We start from the raw sequence: 26756 nt of genomic DNA on the forward strand, positions 1-26756 counted from the left end.
TGTGTAATGTAAAGGGGTCCAGAGGTGCAGGGTGCTGTGTAATTTAAAGGGGTCCAGAGGTGCAGTTGTGGAGAGGGGGGGTACACAGTAGTGACAAAAAGATATTGAAGGATGCAGAGGTATGCAGGGGACACGGTGGGTGTTTTTACATTTTATGGTGGGGGGGGGGGGGTGCCAGATATAGGATCCGCCCCGGGTGCCAAATGCTCTAGGTACGCCCCTGCAAGGGACAGCCAAGAAAGAATTTAGAGATCTAAAGAAGAGTAACCAAAATCCCTCCCGAGATGTGTGGAAACCTGGTAACCAACTACATGAAACGTCCTACCTCTGTGTTTGCCATCAAGGGTTTCTCCACCAAGTACTAAGTCTTGTTTTACTTGGGGATCAAATAATTATTTTACTCACCGAACTACAACTCAAGTTATAGCATTTGTATCATGCGTTTTTTTCTGGATTTTTGGGGTTAACGTTCTGTTTCTATCATTTAAAATACACCTATGATAAAAGTTATAGACCCTTAATTTCTTTGTAAGTGAACAAAATCGGCAGGGGATAAAATAATTATTGGCCCCACTGTATAGCCAGCAGTGACTGGCCTCAGGTGATAAACAGTTAAAACGTACGTAGGTGGATTTGTTTAATCTCTGTGTATCTGCAGTCTTCTTGTCTCTACAGCCATTCAAAGTCCAGAATTTACAAAGCTTGCCTGAGCTGTCAGGAAAAAAAAAGGGGATGTAGATTTAAAGTTACATAACCACTTTAACAACATTGATAATTTTTTCATTAAACTGATCTGAAATACATTTAAAAGACAAGCTTTTTCCTTTTTAACCACTTCAGCTCCGGACCAATAAACACCTTAAGGACCAGAGGTCTTTTTACAATTTCGCACTGCACTGCTTTAACTGGTAATTGCGCGGTCATGCAATATTGCACCCAAACGAAATTTGCGTCCTTTTCTTCCCACAAATAGAGCTTTCTTTTGATGGTATTTGATTGCCTCTGCGATTTTTATTTTTTGCGCTATAAATGGAAAAAGAGCGAAAATTTTGAAAAAAAAAGATATTTTCTTCTTTTTGTTATAAGAAAAATCGAATAAACTAAATTTTAGTCATACATTGGGGGCAAAATTTATTCAGCCACATGTCTTTAGTAAAAAAAATGTCAATAAGCGTATATTTTTTGGTTTGCGCAAAAGTTATAGCGTCTACAAACTAGAGTACATTTTCTGGAATTTACACAGCTTTTAATTTATGACTGCCGATCTCATTTCTTGAGGTGCTAAAATGGCAGGGCAGTACAAATCCCCCCCAAATGACCCCATTTTGGAAAGTAGACACCCCAAGGAAATTGCTGATGGGTATGTTGAGCCCATTGAATATTTATTTTTTTTGTCCTAAGGGATTGAATAATGACATAAAATTTTTTTTTTACAAAAAGTTGTCACTAAATGATATATTGCTCACACATGCCATGGTTATATGTGGAATTGCACCCCAAAATATATTCCGCTACTTCTCCCGAGTATGGGGATACCACATGTGTGGGACTTTTTGGGAGTCTAGTCGCGCACGGCACCCCGAAAACCAATCACCACCTTCAGGATTTCTAAGGGTGCAAATTTTTGATTTAACTCCTCACTACCTATCACAGTTTCGAAGGCCATAAAATGCCAAAATAGCACAAAACCCCCCAAAATGACCCCATTTTGGAAAGTAGACACCCCAAGCTATTTACTGAGAGGCATGTTGAGTCCATGGAATATTTTATATTTTGCCACAAGTTGCGGGAATATTACAAACTTTTTTTTTTTTTGCACCAAGTTGTCACTAAATGATATATTGCTCACACATGCTATGGGCATATGTGAAATGACACCCCAAAATACATTCTGCTGCTTCTCCCGAGTACGGGGATACCACATGTGTGGGACTTTTTGGGAGTCTAGTCGCGCACGGCACCCCGAAAACCAATCACCACCTTCAGGATTTCTAAGGGTGCAAATTTTTGATTTAACTCCTCACTACCTATCACAGTTTCGAAGGCCATAAAATGCCAAAATAGCACAAAACCCCCCCAAATGACCCCATTTTGGAAAGTAGACACCCCAAGCTATTTACTGAGAGGCATGTTGAGTCCATGGAATATTTTATATTTTGCCAAAAGTTGCGGGAATATTACAAACTTTTTTTTTTTTGCACAAAGTTGTCACTAAATGATATATTGCTCACACATGCTATGGGCAGAAGTCAAATTACACCCCAAAATAAATTCTGCTGCTTCTCCCGAGTACGGGGATACCACATGTGGGGGACTTTTTGGGAGCCTAGCCACGTACGGGACCCCGAAAACCAAGCACTGCCTTCCGGATTTGAATATAAAATGCTATAAAAAACAAACTAACCAGAGTCACCCGTAACACTTATACGGTGATCAGTGGTGAAAGGGTTAACTAGGGGCAATCAGGGGGTTCAAATTTTTATTAGGTAGTATATGGGGGTCCCTGGCGCTATATAAAAACCTGACGGGGAACCTAAATAACTAACTGGCTAACCAGCGTCACCAGTGACACTTATACTGTGATCGCTGGTGAAAGGGGGTGAAAGGGTTAACTAGCAGCAATCAGGGGGTTAAAACCATTATTGGGTAGTATATCGGGGTACCTAGCGCTATAAAAACCTGGCGGTGAACCTAAAAAAATAACTAGCTACCTAGCGACTGTAGCGACACTAATGCAGCGATCAGAAAAACGATCGCTTAGTGACACTGGCAAAAGGGGGTGAAAGGGTTAACTAGCGGCAATCAGGGGGTTAAAACCATTATTGGGTAGTATATCGGGGTACCTAGCGATATAAAAACCTGGCGGTGAACCTAAAAAAATAACTAGCTACCTAGCGACACATGCAGCGATCAGAAAAATGATCGCTTAGTGACACTGGCAAAAGGGGGTGAAAGGGTTAACTAGCGGCAATCAGGGGGTTAAAACCATTATTGGGTAGTATATCGGGGTACCTAGCGCTATAAAAACCTGGCGGTGAACCTAAAAAAATAACTAGCTACCTAGCGACTGTAGCGACACTAATGCAGCGATCAGAAAAACGATCGCTTAGTGACACTGGCAAAAGGGGGTGAAAGGGTTAACTAGCGGCAATCAGGGGGTTAAAACCATTATTGGGTAGTATATCGGGGTACCTAGCGATATAAAAACCTGGCGGTGAACCTAAAAAAATAACTAGCTACCTAGCGACACATGCAGCGATCAGAAAAATGATCGCTTAGTGACACTGGCAAAAGGGGGTGAAAGGGTTAACTCTAGGGGCAATCAGGGGGTTAAATCTTTATTGGGGGGTGATAGGGGGCTACCCTGGACCTAACACTAACTGTCCTGACAGTTTTTACTGTCACAACTGACACTGAATGCATTGATCAGTAAAGAAATGATCAATGCAATCAGTGACACTGTGACTGGGGGGGGAGGGGGGCGATCGGGGGGGGGGGATCGGGGGGAGGTTTGTGTGCCTGTGTGTACCTACATGTCAGCGTAGTGTTGGTGCACACTTACTATTAGTCTTCTCCTCGTAGTCCGGTCAAAAAGACCGCCCCGAGGAGAATGACATCACTTCCTCCTTCCTGTGTAAACAATACACAGGGGAGGAAGCTTCTCATTGGCCAGGAGCGATCCAGAGGGGGTGGCCGAAAACCAACGGCCATCCCCTCATCACGGAGCGCTCCTGGACCGAATCGGACCGCCGTAAACAGCGGGAGGGGGTCCGATCGGACCCCCCACCCGCTGGAAGGCAATCACGTAGATGTACGCGATTGTGCCTGCCTGTGCCATTGTGCTGACGTACAATGGCAATACGGCGGTCCTGAAGTGGTTAAAGGACTCTAGGCAAAATGGTACTCAGTAGTAGGCCCCCACGTCGGCATGCTCCTAATGAGATGAAGGATGGTGTCCTGGGGTATTTCCTCCTAGATCTGGACCAGGGCATCACTGAGCTCCTGAACAAACTGAGGTGCAACCTGATGGCTTCAGATGGACCAAACATAATGTCCCAGAGGTGTTCCATTGGATTTAGGTCAGGCGAGCATGGGGGCCATTCAATGGTATCAATTCCTTCATCCTCCAGGAACTGGCTGCATATGCTCACATGAGGCCGAGCATTGTCCTGCACCAGGAGGAACCCAGGACCCACTGCACCAGCGTAGGGTCTGACAATTGGTCCAAAGATTTCATCCTTATACCAATGGCAGTCAGGGTGCCACCAGACCGGTCATGCTGAACGATGTTACAGGCAGCATAACATGGCTTCTCCAGACCCTTTCACATGTGCTCAGGGTGAAGGTGCTCTCATCTGTGAAAAGCACAGGGTGCCAGTGGCAGACCTGCCAATTCTGGTGTTCAATGGCAAATGTCAATCGAGCTACACAGTGCCAGGCAGTGAGCACAGGGCCCACTAGAGGACGTCAGGCCCTCGGCCCACTAGAGGACGTCAGGCCCTCAGCCCACCCTCATGAAGTCTGTTTCTGATTGTTTTGTCGGAGACATTCACACCAGTGGCCTGCTGGAGATCATTTTCTACAGCTCTGGCAGTGCTCATCCTGTTCCTCCAATTGCACAAAGGAGCAGATACAGGTCCTGCTGATGGGTGAAGGACCTTCTACAGTCCTGTCCAGTTCTCCTAGAGTAACTGTCTGTCACCTGGAATCTCCTCCATGCTCGTGAGACTGTGCTGGGAGACACAGCAAACCTTCCGGCAATGGCACGTATTGATGTACCATCCTGGAGGACTTTGACTGCCTGTGCAACCCCTATAGGGTTTAGGTTTTGCCTTATGCTACCAGTAGTGACACTGACCCTAGCCACATGCAAAACCAGTGAAAAACAGACAGAAAAGATGAGTATTTTCAGGGGGTGCCTTTGAATTCAGCCCTCTGTAGGTTGATAATTTTAATTTCCCCCAAATGATTTGGAATCCTGTTGTTTTCCGAACACATTACCCAGTCCATATCAGAATAGATATCCAGCATGATATTCTAGTGCAATCCGGTCCGCAACTGCCCCAGAGATGTGTGAACCAGCACCATTGAGAGCCGGTCAGTCTCTTGTCATGCAAACTGGATGTGGAGAAACCTGCACCCAATTCACACTAGTGTGAACCCAGCCTCAAAGTGTTACTAAACCCAGTACCCTGCATTCACTAAATATGGGCTCCCAGTGTACACAGAATACGGAAATACAATTATTTTTAGTAAATAAAAAATGATAAATACCTTTTCTCAGCAACAGTGAATAGCAGTCTTATGACTTCTATCAGTGGCTGGTTAGATTGTAGGAGGAGTTTTCATTCTTCTCCGACTGTCCTATGAGGCTGAAGGGCCCCTAACCCTCTGTCTGGACAGTGCTGATTAGGCCTATGCCGATCACATGTACCCTCTCAAAGAAAAAAAAAAAAGACTCTAGCACTACACACAAAGCTGAGCATATGCAGAGTGTCCCCAAAGCTTTGTTCTAAAAGGAGATCGATTGGGGACTATGAAAAAAGGGGAGGATCAGAGAAGACAGGATCAAACAGCCTTTTAATACAATGTAGAGGATTAGCCCCTTAGGTTACACAGTGAGTATTAACAAGCATGCACTACTGCATATGCAGACCGATTTTACCGCTGTGGGTTTAGTAACACTTTATGAGCATAATTGCAAGCACAGAGACAGGAGCTGTGCCACTCAATGGACTCCAAGAAAAGGATGCTATGGTGAATACAAGAACCCTATTTCTTTCCTGTCCTTTGAAGGACACAAGGCTTAAACCACTGTAACATCAAAAAGCAGTTTAACTTAGGGGGTGAGCACCATGGCAAACAAACTGCCAACAATAGGAACTGGGGACTGCCTGCAGCTGAAAGAGGTACCAGAGGAACCTTACAATCAAAGTTGGCATTAGCAAACCGTCCACCTGGTAACACCTAGAAAATGTGTAAATTGAAAACCAAGTGGCAGCCCTGGTAGAGTGAGCCTTGACTGGAAAGGAGAGGAACCCAATGCTTAGGGCTAAAGGGCTTCCGCAACGGTCTAGAAAGAAAGGACAGAGGGCACACCAACCTTGTGCATTACCTTTGCAACAAAGGATGACATTTATAGAATAAAATATTGTACTCACAAACGAGTGATAAATAGTCCATCAATAACTTTGACCAGCATGTTCTGCTGGCCCGTGAGCTTGAAGGTGACCCCTCTTCCTCAGAGCTAAATTTGAACTGAAGGTAGATGGTTTTTAAGGAGGCTGTAATGAGGTGGAACAAATCACGTTATTGTAGGCCCCTCCTTCCAATGGAAGTGTTGATGTAACAGCCAAGTGGATACACAAATGGAACAAAAAAACGTATACATGCGTAGATGCATCAGGGAGACCACGATGAATCACCTACAGTATAATTTCTGCATTTGTGCTTTTATCCTTGTAGTGTTTCTGCAACGGTCTGTCTGAGGCACCTGGAAATGGACAAAAAGAATCCATCGCACAGAAAGAAGTGGCAGGTAGGTATGCTTAAACAGCCCGAACCACATCTAGAAAGGGGCAAGAAATCTCCTTCCGGAACACAGAGGCAAGGAAAATGTTCTAATAAATGTGAAATGCCAAGACCACCTTGGGAAGAAAGAATGGTCAAGGCCTCTCCCTACGTTGAACCAAAAAGAGTACTTTGCAAGTCAGAGCAAAGAGAGGGATGTCTCCGATAGGTCCAAATTGGTATTTTCAGTGCTTCAGAAGCCCCCCTCCCCCCCAGGTCAAATCCTACATAGGAAGCCACATAAGAGAGACCTTACACAAAGTTCCTGATTGGAAACCAAATGGTCTCTGGGAAAGAGCAGAGATCTGTACTTGGTGGTACAAAGGGACAAAGGGTAGTTCAACCCAACTGTAAGACGAACTGGATGAACAGATCTGCTATCGCACCCAAGACTCTCATACAAGAGCGGAGAGTTTAACAGCTCCTGGACTGCACAAAAACTGAAGACTTGGCTGGTCTGAAATTGCTCCTGAGGAAGAAAATACTAACATTGAAGTGTTCAGGACCAGTCCTTGATATTCCAAGGCAAAAGGTTTGAAGTCAGCGACGACCTCTAATGCCGCGTACACACGACCGGACTTTGAGGGACTAGGTCCGACAGACTTTCGACGGAGTTCTGACGGACTTTCCCACACACAATCACACCAAAGTCAGACGGATTCGAACGTGATGATGTACGACCGGACTAGAATAAGGAAGTTTATAGCCAGTAGCCAATAGCTGCCCTCGCGTCGGTTTTTGTCCGTCGGACTAGCATACACACGAGCGGATTTCTCGGTAGGAACTGGGTCCGGCGGAGTTCTGGCGGAAAAATTTGAAACATGTTCCATTTCTAAAGTCTGTCAGACTTTTGCAAATAAAAAGTCCGCTGCAGCCCACATTCTGTCGGACTTTTGATGTTGAAAAGTCCGGTCGTGTGTACGCGGCATAAAGGTTTAGGATTCATTTGAACATCTGCAACATCTGGATAGTAAGACAGTATTGGAGTTATTTACCAATGGCAAATCCACTGTGCACTACAAGTGCACTTGGAAGTGCAGTCACTATATATCTGAGAGGAACATGCAAGTTTAAAAAAAAAAAAAAAAACACAAACAGCATTTTTGCTTGCACATGATTGGATGTTAGAAATCAGGAGAGCTTGCCCTCAAATCTATAATGACTGCACTTCCAAGTGCACAGTGGATTTGCCTTTAGTAAATCAACTCCAATCCCAGATTTCTTGCCAACTGCTCCATTGAGAGGTGTAAGTTTATGGAGCAATAGAGGACGAACATACAAGCCAGCATCTTTGCGAACACCCAAGGTGCAGAAGACATGATAAGGCCACAGATTTGCTAGTGCAGGGGCTCTACCACAAAGCTCAGGAAGCTCTTATGCACTACAGGCATACCCCACTTTTAAGTACACAATGGGGCTTATTTACTAAAGCTGGAAAGTGCAAAATCAGGCTCACTTCTGCATAGAAACAAACGAGCTTCCAGGTTTTATTACCAAAGCTTAATTGAACAAGATGGGGTTAGAAGCTCATTGGTTTCTATGCAGAAGTGAGCCTGATTTTGCACTTTCCAGCTTTAGTAAATAAACCCCAATGTGTACTTAAAAGTGGGGTATGCCTGTATAAACATGAGTACATAGCATCCTTCAAATCCACTAAAGCCACAGAATCTACAAGATGCAGAAGATATCAGTTCTCATCAATTCCATCCAGAATTCTTGGACACAAATGTAAGGCTTTGAGGACCAGATTGGGTTGAATGCACCTATTGGGCTTGGGAATGAACACTATCAAAGGACATGCTGCAGGCAAACCCCAATCCATTCATGGACAGTGTGCTGGGGGGGTACATGCTACAGTCATGTATAAAATTAGACATGTCCCAGCCCCAATTGTGGAGCATAATCCACAGGCTTACAGTAGAAAGCTAGGCCTAAAGTACTAACGAAACCTGGGTAGCTGTCAGAGAGAGCTTAAGACGCGAGGGTTAAGTGGGTGGAAGTGATCAAGCATCACTGCTGTCAGGCAGATATGGGATATACATTCTACTGGTCTCTCCTAGCAGTAGCAGAAAGATGGCTGGTGGAAAAAAAGGCTGCAAAGTGTACATGCAGAATACCTTGCAATTTTATGTATGTGCACAGCTCCAATCAGGGCACAGTGCTCAAGGGTCACTTCCAGGAGCACCATGATGGGGTCTGGTTGCAGAGAAACCAAAAGACAAGACAGACAATTGTGGCAGGTAACTGGGAGAAAGTGAAGAGTCCTCCAGCTTCATCTAATTTTGACCAAAGAGAAAAAGCTGCTAGAAAAAAAAAAAGAAGAAGCATGTTCGGTCTTCAATCAGCAAAGAAATTACGCCTCAAAACTTTCAGTGCTTCAGGAGTTAATGCAGTTGTTGGACCTGTCATAGACACTCGTTATGAGCAACAACCATTCCCATTTATTTTCACTGCCCCATTTGTGGAAACTGTACTATAGCTTCCAGCAGTGAAAGCACTCCATAAACAGAGGATGGATGGATGACTAAGAGATCCACCTCCTCCATTCATAGAGATTTTCACTTATGGGAGCTATAGTACAGCTCCTCCGACTGGAGGAAGGGGTATCGTTGGCACTCTTGACAAGTGCCTGTGACAAGATCAGCAGCTATGTTAACCCTGCAACACTGGCTGATTACCACTGTGGGGGAAGGGAGGTGGGCTGTAAGGGGGCAGAAGATTTTGGCTAAGACAGCAAACAGCACAAGGGACACTCATTATTAAATGTAAGTATGATCCCTTGTGCTGATAAAAAAAAAAAAAAAAAAAACGAAACCTTAACACTTCCTATGTTCATCTATGGACGAGAAAAAGTTTTTGGCTCAACATATACGTTACCATTGTAGTACATTTTATAATGTAGTTTAACCACTTCAGCCCCAGGAAGATTTAGCTACCGAATGACCAGAGTATTTTTTTGCAATTCGGCACTGTGTCGCTTTAACTGACAATTGTGCGGCCGTGTAACGCTGTACCCAAACAAAATTGATGTCCCCCCCCCCACCACAAATAGAGCTTTCTTTTGGTGGTATTTGAACACCTCTGCGGTTTTTATTTTTGCTCTATATCAAAATTGACGCTTTTTTTTTGTTTTAAAAAACCAAACACAATATTTTGTGCTTTTTGCTATAATAAATATCCCCATTTTTATTTTATTTTTAAAAAAGCTATTTTTTTTTCTCAATTTAGGCCAATATGCATTCTTCTACATATTTTTGGTAATTAAAAAAAAACGCAATAAGCATAAATTGATTGGTTTGCACAAAAGTTATAGCGTCTACAAAATAGGGGCTAGATTCATAGTATTATTATTTTTTTATTTTTTTTTTAATAGTAATGGCGGCGCTCTGCGATTTTTATTTTGCGAAATTATGGAGGACACAGACCATTTTGACACATTTTTGGGACCATTGGCATTTATATAGCAATCCGTGCTATAAAAATGCATGGATTACTGTAAAATAGTCACTGGCAGTGAAGGGGTTAACACTAGGGGGCGATGAAGGGGTTAACACTAGGGGGCGATGAAGGGGTTAACTGTGTTCCCTATTGTGTGTTCTAACTGAAGGGGGATGGGAGTAGCTAGGGGAAGAGATATAGCGGTGTTCATACTTTGTATGAACACACGATCAGTCTCTTCTCCCCCCCCAGAGAACCGGGAGCTCTGCGTTTACACAGAGATCCCGGTTCTCGCCATGTCACGAGTGAGCGCGGGAGCCCATCTCCGAGGGGGAGCAGCGGGCGCACGCGCCCCTAGATGCCACAAATAGAAGCGACGTAACATGGCGGCGATTTGCGCAGGCGAGCCACGTTGCCGCAAGACAACTGCGGCAGCTGGTTGGCAAGCGGTTAAAAAGAAATATGTAGTGAAAGAACGTTTAAAAAAATAAATAAAAGAATGCTAGGTGCTTGCGGTCACTCTGACTCATAGGCTTCAGTACTTTAGGTCACTGAGCCAGACTACATAGGCATATCACTGGCTGACTGTTTTTTGCATGCTTGTTTTGGGTCTTTGACAGAGTACTAAAGCCTAACCGACGGCATCTTCAGATAATCCATTGGAGCTTGCTCTAGCATTAAACAACGGTACACGATTAATCATGGACTCCATTATTTAAAAAAAATAAAAAATACATCTTTCATTACAAATAAGAGGTGCACCGAAAATTAATGCAGAATGTACTAGGCCGAAACTAACAGTTTTGAAAAAAATATATATATTTTTATAAATAACTATTAATTTGACTTTTTAATTAATAGCAGGAATTTAAAAGAATATGAATTGTTAGCCATTATCAGCACCTTTTGAAGCAGCAAGAACACATCAAAAATGCACCGGTGTGTATTTAATGCATTTTTTGAGTCACATGACCTATGAAAAACACACCATAAGCACGGCAACATTGCAGGCATATTTCGTAGCCATAAATCAGCACTTTTTTGCTTTTGCCACAACCCTGAAAATTCTATTTTCCTCGACTGAAATTTCAGTGCATCACTAGTTACAAACTGTTAGCCTGACTCAAGTCAGGGAGGAGGTGGAATCCTTATGGGTAGAGCTATAGTATGCTATAGACCCCCCCTAACCTGAGGGAGGAGGCGGAAGTGGACCTCCTATCACAATTTGGATTAGCAGCAAGGATGGGAAGGGTCATCATGAGGGATTTTATTTATCCAGACTGGGGGGAAGGAACCACGCATTTGTCGAAGGCTCACCAGCTCCTAAATGTCTTGCAGGACAATTTCGTGGGTCAGATGGTAGACGCACCAACTAGAAATAAAGCATTACTAGATCTACTGATTACCAACAATACAGACCTGATCACGAATGTGGAAATGGGGGGGGGGGGGGCAATCTAGGAAACAACGATCGCAGGTCAATTAAGCTTCAGTATAAATCACACAAATAGGAAAACATAAGGGGAATACAAAAATACTGAATATCAAAAAAGACAACTTTCCTAACCTACAGTATGTACCTTGCCAGAAGGCATAAGTTGGGATAAAATCTTAGGTACAAAGAAGGAGAGATGGGTTTGCTTTAAGAGCATAAGAAGGGAATTAGCCAGTGCATCCCATTGGGTAATACATTTAAAAGATCGAACAAAAGTCCTAGATGGCTCAACGCCAATGTAAAAATGCATATAAAAGCAAAGGAGAAGGCCTTCAAAAAAATACAAGTTTGCAGGATCAGCATATAGACGTTATAAAAAATGCAATAAGATATGCAAGGGTGAAATTAGGGCAGTTAAAGTGGAACACAAAAAAAAAAAAAAAAAAAAAAAAAAAGGACAGAGGAGAGCAAAAAAATAAATAAATAAATAAAAATCCCAAGAAAGTCTTTAAGTAAAGAGTAAAAAAAAGGAAGGACAGACCATATTGGCCCCCATAAATCATATAGTGAGGAAGGACATCTGGTTACAAAGGATAGGGAGATGGCGAAGGTTTTTGTACCCAATAAAATACTTCGTGAAAAAAGAATGGTGTTGCGCTCCACACGAAATTAATTAAATCTAGTAGCAATAAATAAATAATCGCATACAAAATCTAAAAGACGCACCTATGCAATTAAAATTTATTTAAAATTATATCTACAACCTATGTGCATAAAGTCCTTCAAAGTGATTAGTGGGGTATTCAGAATATACACATATTCCTAGTGTTATTCATACTACAATCAAATAAAGAAATCTAAATAATTTATGCAATCGTAATAAAGTGCAAGTGAAGTAATAAAAGCAAAAACGCAGATCCTGATAATATCAATCCAGAAAGTTGTGAAATCAAAAAAATGTGTCAATCCATAAAAGTGCATCCAAGTGCCAGCGTGTATACAGAAAATTGTGTAAGGGTAAAATACAGCAAATAAATAAACGGAGAAGTGTGTATAAAAATATATCAAAAATTATATAAATAAACCTAAATAAAAAAACAGCAATTCATGTTATATTTAGGTTTATTTATATAATTTTTGATATATTTTTATACACACTTCTCCGTTTATTTATTTGCTGGATTTTACCCTTACACAATTTTCTGTATACACGCTGGCACTTGGATGCACTTTTATGGATTGAGACACATTTTTTTGATTTCACAACTTTCTGGATTGACATTATCAGGATCTGCGTTTTTGCTTTTATTACTTCACTTGCACTTTATTACGATTGCATAAATTATTTAGATTTCTTTATTTGATTGTAGTATGAATAACACTAGGAATATGTGTATATTCTGAATACCCCACTAATCACTTTGAAGGACTTTATGCACATAGGTTATAGATATAATTTAAATTAATTTTAATCGCATAGGTGCATCTTTTAGATTTTGTATGCGATTATTGCTACTAGATTTAATTAATTTCGTGTGGAGCGCAACACCATTCTTTTTTCACTAAGTATTACCTGAGGGGAGGGTCTGCACCTCTGTCGGTGGTTTGCTGCAACCATACCAGTTCTCTTTGCTTTACCATTGTAGCGCGAGGATAACCTACTATTACCCAATAAAATAGTTTGTAAACAAAAATAATTTATTCTTCTCCTCAGCCTACACGAGGGAGTCTGGGGCTTTAGTAACCAAAACTGCAGTGCTTATCCTCATGACACATCACAGGAAGCACTCTCATGGCTAACAGGACAGAATACATAGGGAACTCAGTCAAGTAATTGCCAGACCATTGTTCATTTTTACTAACAGTCTCCATACTGGAATGGTACCAGCTGATTGGAGAAAGCCAATGTAGCGGCAATATTTAAAAAAGGGCCCAAAATACATCCCTGGGAATTAAAGACCAGTTAGCCTAACATCAATAGTATGCAAGCTCTTGGAGGGGAGAAGGGACTATATACAAGATTTTAGTAATGAGAACAGTATCATTAGCAGTAATCAGCATGGATTCATGAATAATTGTTTTTGCCAAACCAATCTATTAGCCTTCTATGAAGAGGTGAGTTGCCATCTAGATAAAGGAATGCCTGTAGATGTGGTGTATGTGGATTTTGAATAGCATTTGACACCGCTCCCCATAAACGTTTACTGTACAAAATAAGGTCAGTTGGCATGGACTGTAGGGTGAGTACATGGATTGAAAACTGGCTACAAGGGCCAGTTCAGAGGTTGGTGATAAATAGGGAATACTCAGAGGTGGGTAGTGGGATCCTAAAAGGTTCTGTGCTGGGACCAATCCTATTAAATTTATTCATAAACGACCTGAAGGATGGGGTAGAACAGTAAAATCTTCATATTTGCAGATGACGCTAAGCAGGGCAATGACTTCTCTGCAGGATGTGGAAACCTTGCAAGAAGATCTGAACAAATGAATGGGGTGGTCAACTACATGGCAAATGAGGTTAAATGCAGAAATATGTAAAATAATGCAACTGGGTGCCTAAAATGTAATGCAATCTATACACTAGGGCAGGGATATGCAATTAGCGGACCTCCAGCTGTTGCAGAACTACAATTCCCATGAGGCATAGTAAGACTGACAACCACAAGCATGACACCCAGAGGCAGAGGCATGATGGGACTTGTAGTTTTGCAGCAGCTGGAGGTCCGCTAATTGCATATCCCTGCACTAGGGGGGAGAACCTCTGGGGGAATCTAGGATGGAAAAGGACCTGGGGAGTGACAGACAGGAGCAGTAGCTTTGCTTTGTTAGGCTCAGCAATGCTAACAGAGTATTGGCATGCATTAAAAAAAGGGATTAACTCTAGAGATAAACAATAATTCTCCCACTCTACAAGACTCTGGTCTGGCAGCACCTAGAATATGCTGTCCAGTTCAGGGCACCAGTCCTCAGAAAGGATGTACTGGAAATGAATGGAGTACAAAGGGCAACAAAGCTAATAAAGGGGCTGGGGGATATTAGTTATGATGAAAGGTTGTGAGCACTGAACTTATTCTCTCTGGAGAAGAGACGCTTGAGAGGGGATATGATTTAAAATTTACAAATACCGTACTGGTGATCCCACAATAGGGATAAAACTTTTTCGCAGAGTTTAATAAGGCACATGGCCACTTAATAAAAATATTAGAAAATAAGTTTAACCATAAAAGGGTTCTTTACTGTAAGAGCGGCCAGGATGTGGAATTCCCTTCAACAGGCGGTGGCCTCAGCCAGGAGCATCGATACTTTCAAAGAACTATTAGATAAGCACCTGAACGACTGCGACATACAGGGATATACAAGGCAGTGCTGACATATAATCACACACAGATTGAACTTAAGTCTTTTTTAAACCTCACCTACTACGGTAACAAAGAAAAAGAATGGATGACATTTGCATTTTAACAGGACCAAATGCTCCTTTTGGATGAAAACAATTTGTTGATCAACATGCCCAGTTATGGAAGATGATTCTCTCCTCAATATTGCAGACCCTTCAAATGCAACCCACTTTATTTACGTACTGAATACAACACTCCAGTACGTCACTCAAACTATTTAACTATCATTCAACTTAAAGTGTCAACTATGGACAGAATAATATATACAGAATATATAAAATGGAGTCTGCCACTAGCATAAAACACAGCTATATTTATTTGTTATTCAGGAGATACCACAAGTCTTGCTCTGTACAATGAAAATGTTCTAGAAGGAGCGACTCAAGTCGCTCCTACTTAGAAAAAGGTTCCCGTACTACTTTGGGGGCGACTTACGGCCACTTGTATTGACTTCTATATAGAAGTAGTTTTGCAAGTCACTGCTGCTGTGTGCAGGTCGCCTGAGGCAGTCGCGCTGCAAGTCGTGCTGCCTCAGTGTGAACCGGCTCTTAAGCATGAAGGTACAAAAAAAAAAAAAAAAAAAAAAAAAAACCTACCTCCTCTGTGTAGCAGTACTCGCTAATACTCATCTGAGCCTCATCATGATCCAGCAACATGCACGAGAGCCTCATCTCTCTGGGGAACTCTCCCTCATTGGCTGAGACAGCAGTGAGAGCCATTAGCTACTGTTATCAATCACAACCAGCGAGCCAATGAGGAGAGAGGGGCGGGGCCGAACCACAGCTGTGTGTAAATGGAGACGCAGAACTGTGGCTCAAATATGAGCCTGCTTGGGTGTCCCTATTGCAAGCTGCTTGCTCTGGGGGCAGAGAAGCCAACAGAAACAGCAAGGGACCTGAGAAGATGATCCGGCTGCTCTGTGCAAAGCCACTACACAAAGCAGGCGAATAAGACATGTTTGTAATTTAACAAAAATGCCTTTAACATCACTTTAGTACTAGTGACAGACTAGATCGTATGTGGCATTTTATATTTTGCCCAGAGTTACACTTTACCATCTCCCAATGAACAATGAATCTACATATGATGCAGTCTGTCACTAGCATTAAAGTGCACGTCCAACCTAATGTACCCCCCAAACCTCCCTCTCAAAGTCATATGCTAGGTTTATTATTTTTCCTTTACAGTGTTCTTGTAGCAAGAAGAAGTTTATTATATTCGCTGTAATGTTAGAATTGCAAAGCTCTTGCAGCTGCGAGAAGGTAATTTCCTGTCCAGGAACTACACCTAAGAAAACACACCTCTTCAAAGCCATGTTTTTCCACTAAAACAAATCTAGACTACCCCCTTAAAAAGAAAATCAGCCACAGCACAAAACTGAAAAGATACGTTTTATTAATCATGCCCACAGAGTGGAACGGACGCATTGCTGGGGTTAAGAAACCTAGGTTTCCTCATCCATATTGGACATTCGAGTTAAGTCTTTTAGCCAGCGCTATAAGTGCAAAAATTAAACTCCATTCAAGAAAAGCTTCTTCAAGGCAGAACACAGTGCCTGAGTAATTGTAGATCTAAGGCACGTACGGCTTCTAGCCTTTACTCTTCTCCGCAGCCTCCTTACAATCACGGGTCTCAGGGCTCAAACACTGGACACAGCTACGATGTGTGTGGGTAGTTAGTGGTGAAACTTCTTGCTGGGGTCGTTGGCATGGTCAAGCAGCAGCTGGCAGGGTGTGAACTGACTTCCATACACGCTTTCATATTTCCTCATCTTCTCCACAATACCCTTTGCTCCATAGGCATCTGTGTATCTGAATGGACCTGGGTGAAGCAGATACAAAAAGGTTTCAGAAGTAAAGTAAAAAAAAAAAAAAATATATATATATATATATATATATATATATATATATATATATATATATATATATATATATATATATATATATATATATATATATATATATATATATATATATATTTCAGTTGCCAGGTAGGGAATTTGGAAATCACAACTTTTACATCTGAGCTGACACCAGAGGTACGTTCATAGGAAAACATTTATATACACATGCATACACCATATATATATATATATATATATATATATATATATATATATATATATATATATATACACATATATACACATATATACATACACACACACACATACACACACACACACATACATACACTATATGGAAGATATGAAAAATAGCACCTTTTAAAGTGAAGATTTGCTGTCTTACAAGGGAGAGTTATAATTGTGCCTAAACGGTACCCCAAGAAATGTACCTTTCAATTGAAATTTCTCCTGATAAATAAGAGTGCCTAGGCACTCCTGATCTAAAGCCTCCAAACTGTATATCTGCAGTGTGAGATCTAAGGCACTTCAGAAAACAAGGAAGATAATGAATAGATATCAAAAGGGTTGGACTTTTAAACCATGGAAGCAAATAAGGAAGTAGCAAAAATAGTTTATCAGAAAATATACAATGTCATAACAGTGTTCCAAACAATATAAAATGATACAATTTGTACATTGAGCCCTTGTGCATCGCGTCTACGCGTTTTGCCGTAAAGGCTTCCTCAGGAAACATCTGTCTATGGAAATGTTTGACCATTGTCCAGAAGTGCATTTGTGGGGTCAGGCACTGATGTTGGATGAGAAGGCCTGGCTTACAGTCTCCACCCTAATTCATCCCAAAGGTGTTCTATCGGGTTGAGGTCAAGACTCTGTGCAGGCCAGCCAGGTTCCTCCACACCAAACTCGCTCATTTATGTCTTTATGGACCTTGCTTTGTGCACTGGTCCAGGGGGATTATGGTGTGGGGTTGTTTTATCAGAGGTTGGTCTTGGCCCCGTTGTTCCAGTAAAGGGAACTCTTAGGGCGTCAGCACAAAGAAAGGTCCATAAAGACATGGATGAGCGAGTTTGGGGTGGAGGAACTTGACTAGCCTGACCTCAACCCGATAGAACACCTTTGGGAACAACTCAGTAATGAACCCTAGAGACTAAGACTGGGATGCCATTAAAGTACATGTGCGCGTGTAAAGGCAGGCATTCCAATACCAACAAGGAACATGCTGATCACAGGGAAAAAAAAATAAAAAATAAAAAATTCTCATCAACCTTTTTATGCTCCTTTCCTGTTGGTCACTAACTGGTGGGCAGAGGTGTGACCTAACTGTATTGCATAACTGCAATACAGAAAAGTCAGGCCATCAGCCTACCAGTGATTCCCGTCAGGGCTCTGTAAATCTAAAAACTGCATATGCAAATTCAAAGTCTTGTATATCTTAAAACTGCAAATGTATATAAATATTGTATGCCTAGAGTTTAGCTTTAAAGAACTCTGCATAGAGTTGAGTCAGCGAAGACTGCTCTATGCCTGGATATGAGAAGTAAAAGGAAAGTAATTATTTGCAAACAATGGATATCCTTGCAGATCTAGTAACATACGAAGGCAAACAACCATATGACTAGTAGACACTCACGTATTTGTCGATAATCTCACTTAGCCCCGTTTCGCACTGAATGCAGATTTGAAATCATGCAACTTCACCGCAATTTCATATGTGGCTTGCTGACATCTGTGCAACTTCATGTATAAATGTCTATGCAAGTCGCACATGAAATTACCAAAAATAGTAATACCTTTTTTCAAAATCGATTCAAGTCCAAGTTGCCGGGTTCCATACGCACAAATAAGGTGCGACTTGTCATGTGATTTTAAACTGTCAGATGGCATGACAAGTTTCACCGCGGTGAACCAGGGCCCTATCTCAGTCAGGGGAATTCAAAACAACTCCAATGCCAATTTTCTGGTGGCAATTCCCTTAAAGCAGGGGTCTCAAACTTGCGGCCCTCCAGCTGTTTCAAAACTACAAGTCCCATGAGGCATTGCAAGGCTGACCATTACAAGCATGACTCCCACAGGCAGAGGCATGATGGGACCTGTAGTTTGGCAACAGCTGGAGGGCCGCCAGTTTGAGACCCCAGCCTTAAAGGGTTACTAAACCCTTGCTTTTTTTTTTTTTTAAATAACATATACTTATCTCCACTATGCAGTTCGCTTTACACAGAGTGGCCCCGATCCTTGTCTTCTGGGGTCCCCTAGCAGCTCCTTCCCGCATCAGGAAGCCACCTAGGAGAAGCACTCGTCCTGGGGGAAACCGCACGGGCACGCTCCAGAGTACAGCATTTGCATTCCTAGAGACAGAATGCCGGACACGGCCCTGCCTCCACGTCATTGGATTTGACGGACAGCAGCGGAAGCGAATGACTGCGCTGATATCAATCTTTTCAATCAAGAGCCGAGACAATGGGCAGAGAGGGCGAGCGCATCTCTGGTGTGGGAATTACAGGGCTCAGGTGATTAAAACGGGGGTGGCTGGGTAGTGGCAGAAGTTTTTTCACCTTAACACATACCCCTTTAAGAACTACCTGCGCCTAGTTCAGGCAAGCATTTGTCAGTAACCTTACCAACAAGCGTGGCAAATTTGGGTAGTTATTACAACCACCATTTCCAATATATTGCTATGCCAGTGACACATTCCTAAAGAATTACCACTAGTTGTCAGTTTAGGAAACTAGTGGTGAAAAATACCAGCCCTAAATTTGTGAACAAAAGTAGTGGGCTGTGCCTGTACTGGAAAGATATAATGTATGTGACAGCTTCCTGCACAGGGCTGTATCCCCAGTCTCATTTAGTGGTCAGCTGGGAGACTAGACCAAAGAATAAAATGTAAACAAAAGTGTCGGGAAGCAGCTGAGGTCATAATTCAAATACCGGCAATGCCTATATTTGGGAAATTACGTCACTGTCCAGAGTGGACACTTTTTACAAATGTATGTAACTGTCACAGACAGGTACATGAATTGGGTGCTGCTCCCTGACAGAAATGTAAAGGGCATCTTCAATACCCTTTTATGAATTTAATTTTAACGAGGGAATGTTTCCTGCTGACACAGTGTTTGCCTCCCAGGCAGAGCCGCACAAGATGACGCTAATAAAACCAAATACAATCTTACCTCCAAGGCATGGTGGGAAGCCCAAGCCAAACACAGCGCCGATATCTCCCTCAACTGGATTGCTCAAGATACCTTCCTGCAAGCACATGATGGCCTCATTCACAAACCGGGTGATCAGACGCAGCTGGATGTCCTCATCAGAGGAGCTACAAGGAAAATAGATGAGAGTAAAAAAAGTGTAATTTAAAGGCCATCATCACTCAAAAACTAAATTTGAGATTTACTGGTTGCAAGTTGAATAACATTCCCGATTCTTAAAGTGTTACTAAATCCCGGACCCTGCATGCACTATATCCAGACTCCCACAGTACACAGAACAATTATTTTTGAAATGTAAACTGCTAAATACCTTTTCTCATCAGCAGTATATAGTCTTGTGACCTCTATTAGTGTCTGGAATAAGCTTGTAGGAGAAGTTTTCTTTCTACTCCAACAAGTCTTATGAGGCTGCATGACCCCTGACCCTCTGGACAGGTACTGATTGGCTCTGATCACATGCACCCTCCCAAGAAAAACAAAAAAACACACAAACTGTAGCAATACTGAGCATGTGCAGAGTGCCCCCAAGGCTCTGTTCTATCAGGAGATGGATTGGGGTCAATGGAAGAAGGGGTGGATCAGAGAAAACAGGATTACATTTTTTTTTTTTTTTACACAATGCATAGGATTAACCCCTTAGGTTCCACAGAAGATAACAAGCATGCTTTACTGCATATATACACTGATTTTACTGTTGTGGGTTTAGTAACACTTTAAAGCGTTTGTTAACCCAACATTTCATATTCCTAATATGTGAATGCTGTACCATGTACTTGAATGAATGAATAGAGCGACTTGTATAGCGCTACCTATGCAAACTCAATCGCCTCAGGGTGCTTTTTGCCACCAATGTCCATTTGCAGTATAGCGCGGTCCTTTAACCCGTAGGGTCCCAATGCACTTACAAACACATACAGGGCCAATTTTTTTTTTTTTTTTTTTAGACAGGATCCAATTAACCTACCAGCATGTCTTTAGAGTGTGGGAGGAAACCGGAGTACCCAGAGGATACCCACGCAGGCACAGGGAGAACATGCAAACTCCAGGCAGATGGTGTCGTGGTCGGGATTTGAATCAGGGACCCTATTGCTGTTTGGTGAATGTGCTACCCACTACACCACTGTGCTACCCATGAGAAAGTTTCTGATTCTTTGTATTGTTTCCTTTATGTGAAATCCCTGGTGTTCCTGATAGTCTTCTTGCTTTCCTTTTAAAAGCTGACCACAAACAGGAGAGCACCTCGTGGTCAGGTCTCTAGCTATGCTGGAAACTCCGTGTACTCTCCTCCAATGAGGAGACTTGTCCTGACACGCGTCCCACCTCTGCACAGCCATTCACTGGTAAGCTCAGTGTACTGCTGCTTCTCCTCCCCCCAGCTCCAATGCAGCTGAGAACAGAGGGAATGTGATCACTCATAAGAAAGGGAAAAAGGGATTTATAACGTATTTTTATAGCTATACAAAAATGGTTTGCCTTTCCTTTCCATCTTAAAATGAATGGGTTGTTTTACAAGGTGATTGTTTACAATCACTTTAAGTGAACTCATAGAATAAGATATTCACCAGAACTCTCTGCTCTTCCTAACCACCACCTGGATTCTTCGGTTTCAATAGATTTTATTGATTTAGTTGGGAGTATGAAAACATTGCAATGTAGTACAGTGCAAATAAAAATGCAAATCGACCAGAAGGTAATATATACAGATGGAAATACATGCGAGAGAGATAAAATGTGATGGAAATATTGAAATGGTTAAAAAAAAACAAAAAAAAAACAAACAATAAAACTGGTAGGCTTGTGTTCAAAAGAAGTGGGGAATTTGGGTATATGGATGCAATTTTCTAGGATCTAAAAGGTTTACAATATTTTCAAATTCAATGTCTTCTACTGCAGAGAAGAGATGAGAGCATAGATTAGGAAGAGTAAGCAGAAAGATAGCTGGAGGCAAGGGAAAGAAGGGAGAGAAAGGGAAAGGGTAGGACAGAAAAAAAGGAGGTTGAGGCAGGTAAAGAATTCTACTCCCATCGCTTTCATAGTCACTGACTTTGTGATGTAGAATATTTGTGAAGTTCAACTGTACGGAAGTAAAGCCTTTATTATATTGCTGTAGGAGGGATATAAGCTACAGTGAGCAAACTTCATCACTAAACACTCTAAGGCCCCTTTTATACATAAGGACTGTTTGTCCGCTTTTCATCTATGCGTTGACAGATAAAAAAAAAAAAAAAAAAAAAACGGACATCAATGCATTCCTATGGAGAAAAAAAATAAAAAAACACGACGACGACGGAGGATCATCCATTTTCAACCGCTTCCATCAACATCTTTTTTTTGAACTGATGAAAGCCCCATTTTTCATCCGTCAAAAAAAATAAAAAATAAAAAAATGGATCGGACAAAAACAAAAAACACAGATGTAAGCTCTAGCGAGCAGGGCCCTCCGATTCCTCTTGTACCAAATTGTAATGTCTGCCCTAACGTAAACTGTTGGCGCTATATAAAAACTGTATAATAACTACTGACAAATTATCAGTTTTTCATCATTTTTGCATTGGCAGTGGATGAAAAAATAGAAAAAAAAAAAAAAAAAAAAAGTGATGAAAAACTGATGAAATTAACGGTCGGGTCCGTATGTGTGAAAGGGCCCTTACAGATGCTGGAACTCCGAGAGATAGGTGTAGGACCACATGAGGGCAGCACTTCGCCTTTCTAAGATTAGTGTTGGGTAGTAGGAAAGTGGCATCTGTTCTTTTTCACAGATTAGTATAGAACCCCATGGAAATGACACCTGGCATCTCAAATATTGGTGTTTGAATACAAGAAGTTAGCACCCGACTTCTCACAGAAATGTAGGACCACACAAAAGCGGCACCTAGCCCTTCTCAAAGATTTATTGTAGGACCACACAAATATGGCACCTGGGCTTTCTCACAGATTAGTGCAGGACTGAGCAAAAGTCACACCTTGCCTCTCAGATTTGTGTAGGGCCACACAAGGATGGCACCTGGTCTCTCTCACAGTATTACTGTAGGACTAAGACCATGCAGGGGACGCACCTGGTCTCAAATATTAGTGTAGGACTGCACACGAGTACAAGGCCTTTACATATATTGACAAACGTAAACTAGGGAGGGGACAGCTCACCCTACACAGCCATTACCTTTTGCATCACTTGACCCTCCCTCTTAGATTGTAAGCTCTAATGAGCATGACCCTCTGATTACTCCTGTATTGAATTGTATGGTAACTGTACTGTCTGCCCTCATGTTGTAAAATGCTGCGCTAACTGTTGGCGCTATATAAATCCTGTATATTATCAATGCTCATATAGACCGGGGTGTTTCCTGGCTGTATTTCTTTTTTGTAAAGCTGTACATAATGCTCAGTGTAAACATTTCATGTACTTTTATCTGCATTTGATGCCAGCTCTATACAAATCAAAAACTAAAAAACGTTGGACATACAACTCATTGGCAAGCAGGGCCAAGCACTTTTTTTTATACCCTTGTACAGTCCCTGAACTTTTTTTTAAATTATAAGCTGCCAGAGCTGCTGCAGTTTCTTTAGTTTTATCACATTAGGACAAGACTTACACGTCGGGTCTTGCCTGCAGCTTGAATTTTTCCAGAAGTTCCTCTGTGCCGGAGTTGACGGCTCTGTCCTTCATTCCCTGCTGGTAGATGTAAAAACCTTTCCCGGATTTACGGCCTGCGGCAAAACACAAGGATGTTCAGAACCTGCATGAGGCTGCGTTCACAAAAAGTAGAGAAAGTGCCAAGTTCATACAGAAAAACAAGAATTCCACAACATGTCCCTGTTGATTTACTTAAACCCTTTTTTTTTTTCTCGTCAAAGCTTAATTGAACAAGCTGAAGTCAGAAGCTGATTGGCTATCGTGCACTGCTGCACCAATTTTACATTCTCCAGTTTTAGTAAATCAACCTCAGTATTTCAGAAGGAGAATTGAGTAGTAGTTTAAAATGAGGGGGTAAAGAACCAAAATTAAAATAACTCTTCTTTATTAGTGAATACAGGTTATGGTATATAATACTCATTTAGAGGTTATAAATAATGCAAAGGCACACCATAAACAAGGTCTTCTCCATTCACCATGAACATGAGCATAATGGAGGTCCTCAGGGCTCCTGCTATTAAGTGCAAGTACACAAAAGATATATAGCAGATGCGCCAGCTTCCCCCCTCAAGTGCCTGCAACACTCTACACCCTCATAATACATCAGCATCCCCACCTCTGTACAGTTAGCAGGAAATGATCCAGGAGGTAAGTAGCAGAGTACAGCGATCTTCTGGGCTGTGCTGTGCAGTAGGTTTGTGTAGAACACAAGATTGATTGTACAGAATTACAGATAACACCTGTAATTGTATTTCAACTGGTATTTACCCATTTGCCTTGTGTTCCACTTAAAGTGACACTAAAGGCTTGCCTTTTATTTTTTAAAACATACATGTCATACTTACCGGATCTGTGCAATGGTTTTGCACAGAGCAGTCCCGATCTTCCTCTTCTCGAGTCCCCCGCCAGTGCTCTGGTCTCCCCCACACAGCAAGCCACTTGCTATGGGAGCACTCGTGCTTACTCACTCGAGGCCTGCTCTGTGCGACTACAAAATTTGAAACCGTGAAAGCCAAATGCTCCCCCCACTATGTATCTAAACCAATGAAGAGGGAGAGAGCTGGGAAAGCAGCTGCTCTCATGCACAGTGCTGGATCACAATCAGGCAAGTATTAAGGGGAGGCTGTGAGGGGAGCTGCACACAGAAGATTTTTTTTTACCTTCATGCATTGAATGCATGAAGGTAAAAAACCTTCAGCCTTTAGAACCACATCTCAACAAAAACCATTACACAAGCACTTAATTCACGTCATTATGCATTATGACATATGAAAAGAACGTGTCATGTTATTATTATTCCCCACCTGTTACTATAACCTGGAGAGGTCTCAGTGCCTACAATGTTAGCAAAATAACATTTGTAGACCAATGTCCGATTCAGTGTCTCTCCAAACTCACCCAGAAATCCCTTCTGCACCATGGCTTTCAATAATTCAATGTTTCCTCCTCCAAAACGCTCGCCAAAAGCTTTTCCTAGATCTTCTGCGACATGAGCTGCAACGTCAATCCCCACTTCATCAGCCAGAGTGGAGGCGCCCACTGGGAACCCGAATCCAGTGGAGAGAGCATCTAGTTTCTTGGGAGCAACCCCTTCCTGACAAAAATAGGGAATAGAAATAAGAAATACAATAAGGAATACAAATTAAAAGAGAGAGACATCTATATCGCTATCAACCTAATCTGTAGAGCAGATATATATATATATATATATACACAAAGATTTTTTTCATCACTGACCTGCAGAACTCGCACAACTTCTGCCATCATGGGGCCCAGACACCTTGTGGTATAAAATCCTGGCCCATCCTGAAAAGTGGATTAAACAGTAAGTAGGTGTAGAATCAAAAATCAGAACAGCAGCATAATTATATATATATATACATACATACATACATACACACACACACACACACACACACACACACACACATATATATATATATATAATTTAAAGATAATTCGAGTATCCACCCTAAAGTGATTTCAGTTCTGGGCATACTGGGAGAAGGAGGGGTTACCCTGGGCTAGCCTACCATTTCTCTGTACCTGGTAGTATAACCCAAAGGTGAAAAGACCTTCCGTGTCCTTCAATTGCCTAAAATAAATACGAAAACTGGAATCAAGGCACTCCCTCCGAGCCTGGTGGCAGAACGATGGGGGCTGATTGCAACTGCGACCCCGTAGTTTTCACCACTGGGGGTCAGTAGTTTATTTTTTTAAATATTTACCATTTTATTTATTCATTTCTTTTTTTACAATTTCTTTTTTTAGGAGTCCTGTTGGAATTTGTCAAGATATCAGGGGTCTAAACAGGCCTCTGATGTTTCACCTTTGAGACAGAGAAAGGAGATTGAGGACACAGCCCTCAATCTCTATCTCTGACGCTTCAGCTGCATAGAATGAATGAACGAACAGGAATAAAATTATACAGAACTTCCAATTTATTCACAAACTGAAGCATAGTCAACACAGTTTATCATGCTACAGTTATGAATAAACATAGTCGGTGATCGGTATAATCACGGACTCTGTCCATTCAGGAAAGCAAGGGGCTGGAAAATGACATTACAGGACCCTTACCCGCTCTCCATACTGACACAACCCTTGCAGTAGCCAGGGGAGAGGAAGCTGGTAGAGTTGCGGGGGGGATGAAGGGGGGCCAGGGGAGCACACAGGGGGCTGGGGGAGGAAGGAAGAGAAAGCTGGATAGGAGGGGCAGCATATAGAGGAACCGATCCCCTCCATTTTCCTCCTGCAGCCTCTGAATGCCAACAGGAGGGAGAGAAGGAGAAGCAGACTTTCAGCAGCTGTAGGAGGAAAATGGGGAGTATCGGTTCCTCTATACGACGCTCCTTCTATACAGGTATACAGGTGAGCAACATGGGGACAGGTCGCAGTTGTGACTCCTGTAGTTACAGCTATGCTAAGAGTTATGAAAAAAAAAAAAAACTACTAAGTTGTTTTAACCTTCTTAGCATTCAGTAAACATTGAAATACCAGTTTAGGGTAAATATATTCTTTAGAGCTATTAAAAAAAAAAAAAAAAAAAAAAACAAGTAGAAATATAATGTTCCCCATTACAAAGGACATACTAGTGCACAAAGCATTCCAACTTCTGAATGTGTAAAAAGGAATTTAAACAACTATGGGGATTTGTAACTGTATGGTAGTGTACTCTCAGGAGCTAGAGGGCAACATACGTGCATCA

General features: G+C 41.9%; 1 protein-coding gene across 2 annotated transcripts in view; it reads right to left on the bottom strand.

The window, feature by feature from the left end:
* Positions 1-16219: 16219 nt before the first annotated feature.
* The window catches only part of HADHA (hydroxyacyl-CoA dehydrogenase trifunctional multienzyme complex subunit alpha), a 56444-nt gene continuing 45907 nt past the window's right edge, over positions 16220-26756 (bottom strand). For both annotated transcript variants that reach the window (XM_077489143.1, XM_077489142.1), the window contains exons 16-20: positions 25286-25354; positions 24947-25142; positions 23508-23622; positions 19876-20021; positions 16220-16662 (exon numbers count right to left, since the gene is read on the bottom strand). In XM_077489143.1, the coding sequence (XP_077345269.1) occupies positions 16517-16662; positions 19876-20021; positions 23508-23622; positions 24947-25142; positions 25286-25354 (672 nt within the window). In that variant the 3' untranslated portion in view covers positions 16220-16516. The remainder of the gene's footprint in view (positions 16663-19875; positions 20022-23507; positions 23623-24946; positions 25143-25285; positions 25355-26756) is intronic.

The sequence above is a fragment of the Lithobates pipiens genome, unplaced genomic scaffold, assembly GCF_037356315.1.
Source record: "Lithobates pipiens isolate NorthernLeopardFrog02 unplaced genomic scaffold, aLitPip1_a1.2 Scaffold_18, whole genome shotgun sequence".
Classification (NCBI taxonomy): Eukaryota; Metazoa; Chordata; class Amphibia; order Anura; family Ranidae; genus Lithobates; species Lithobates pipiens.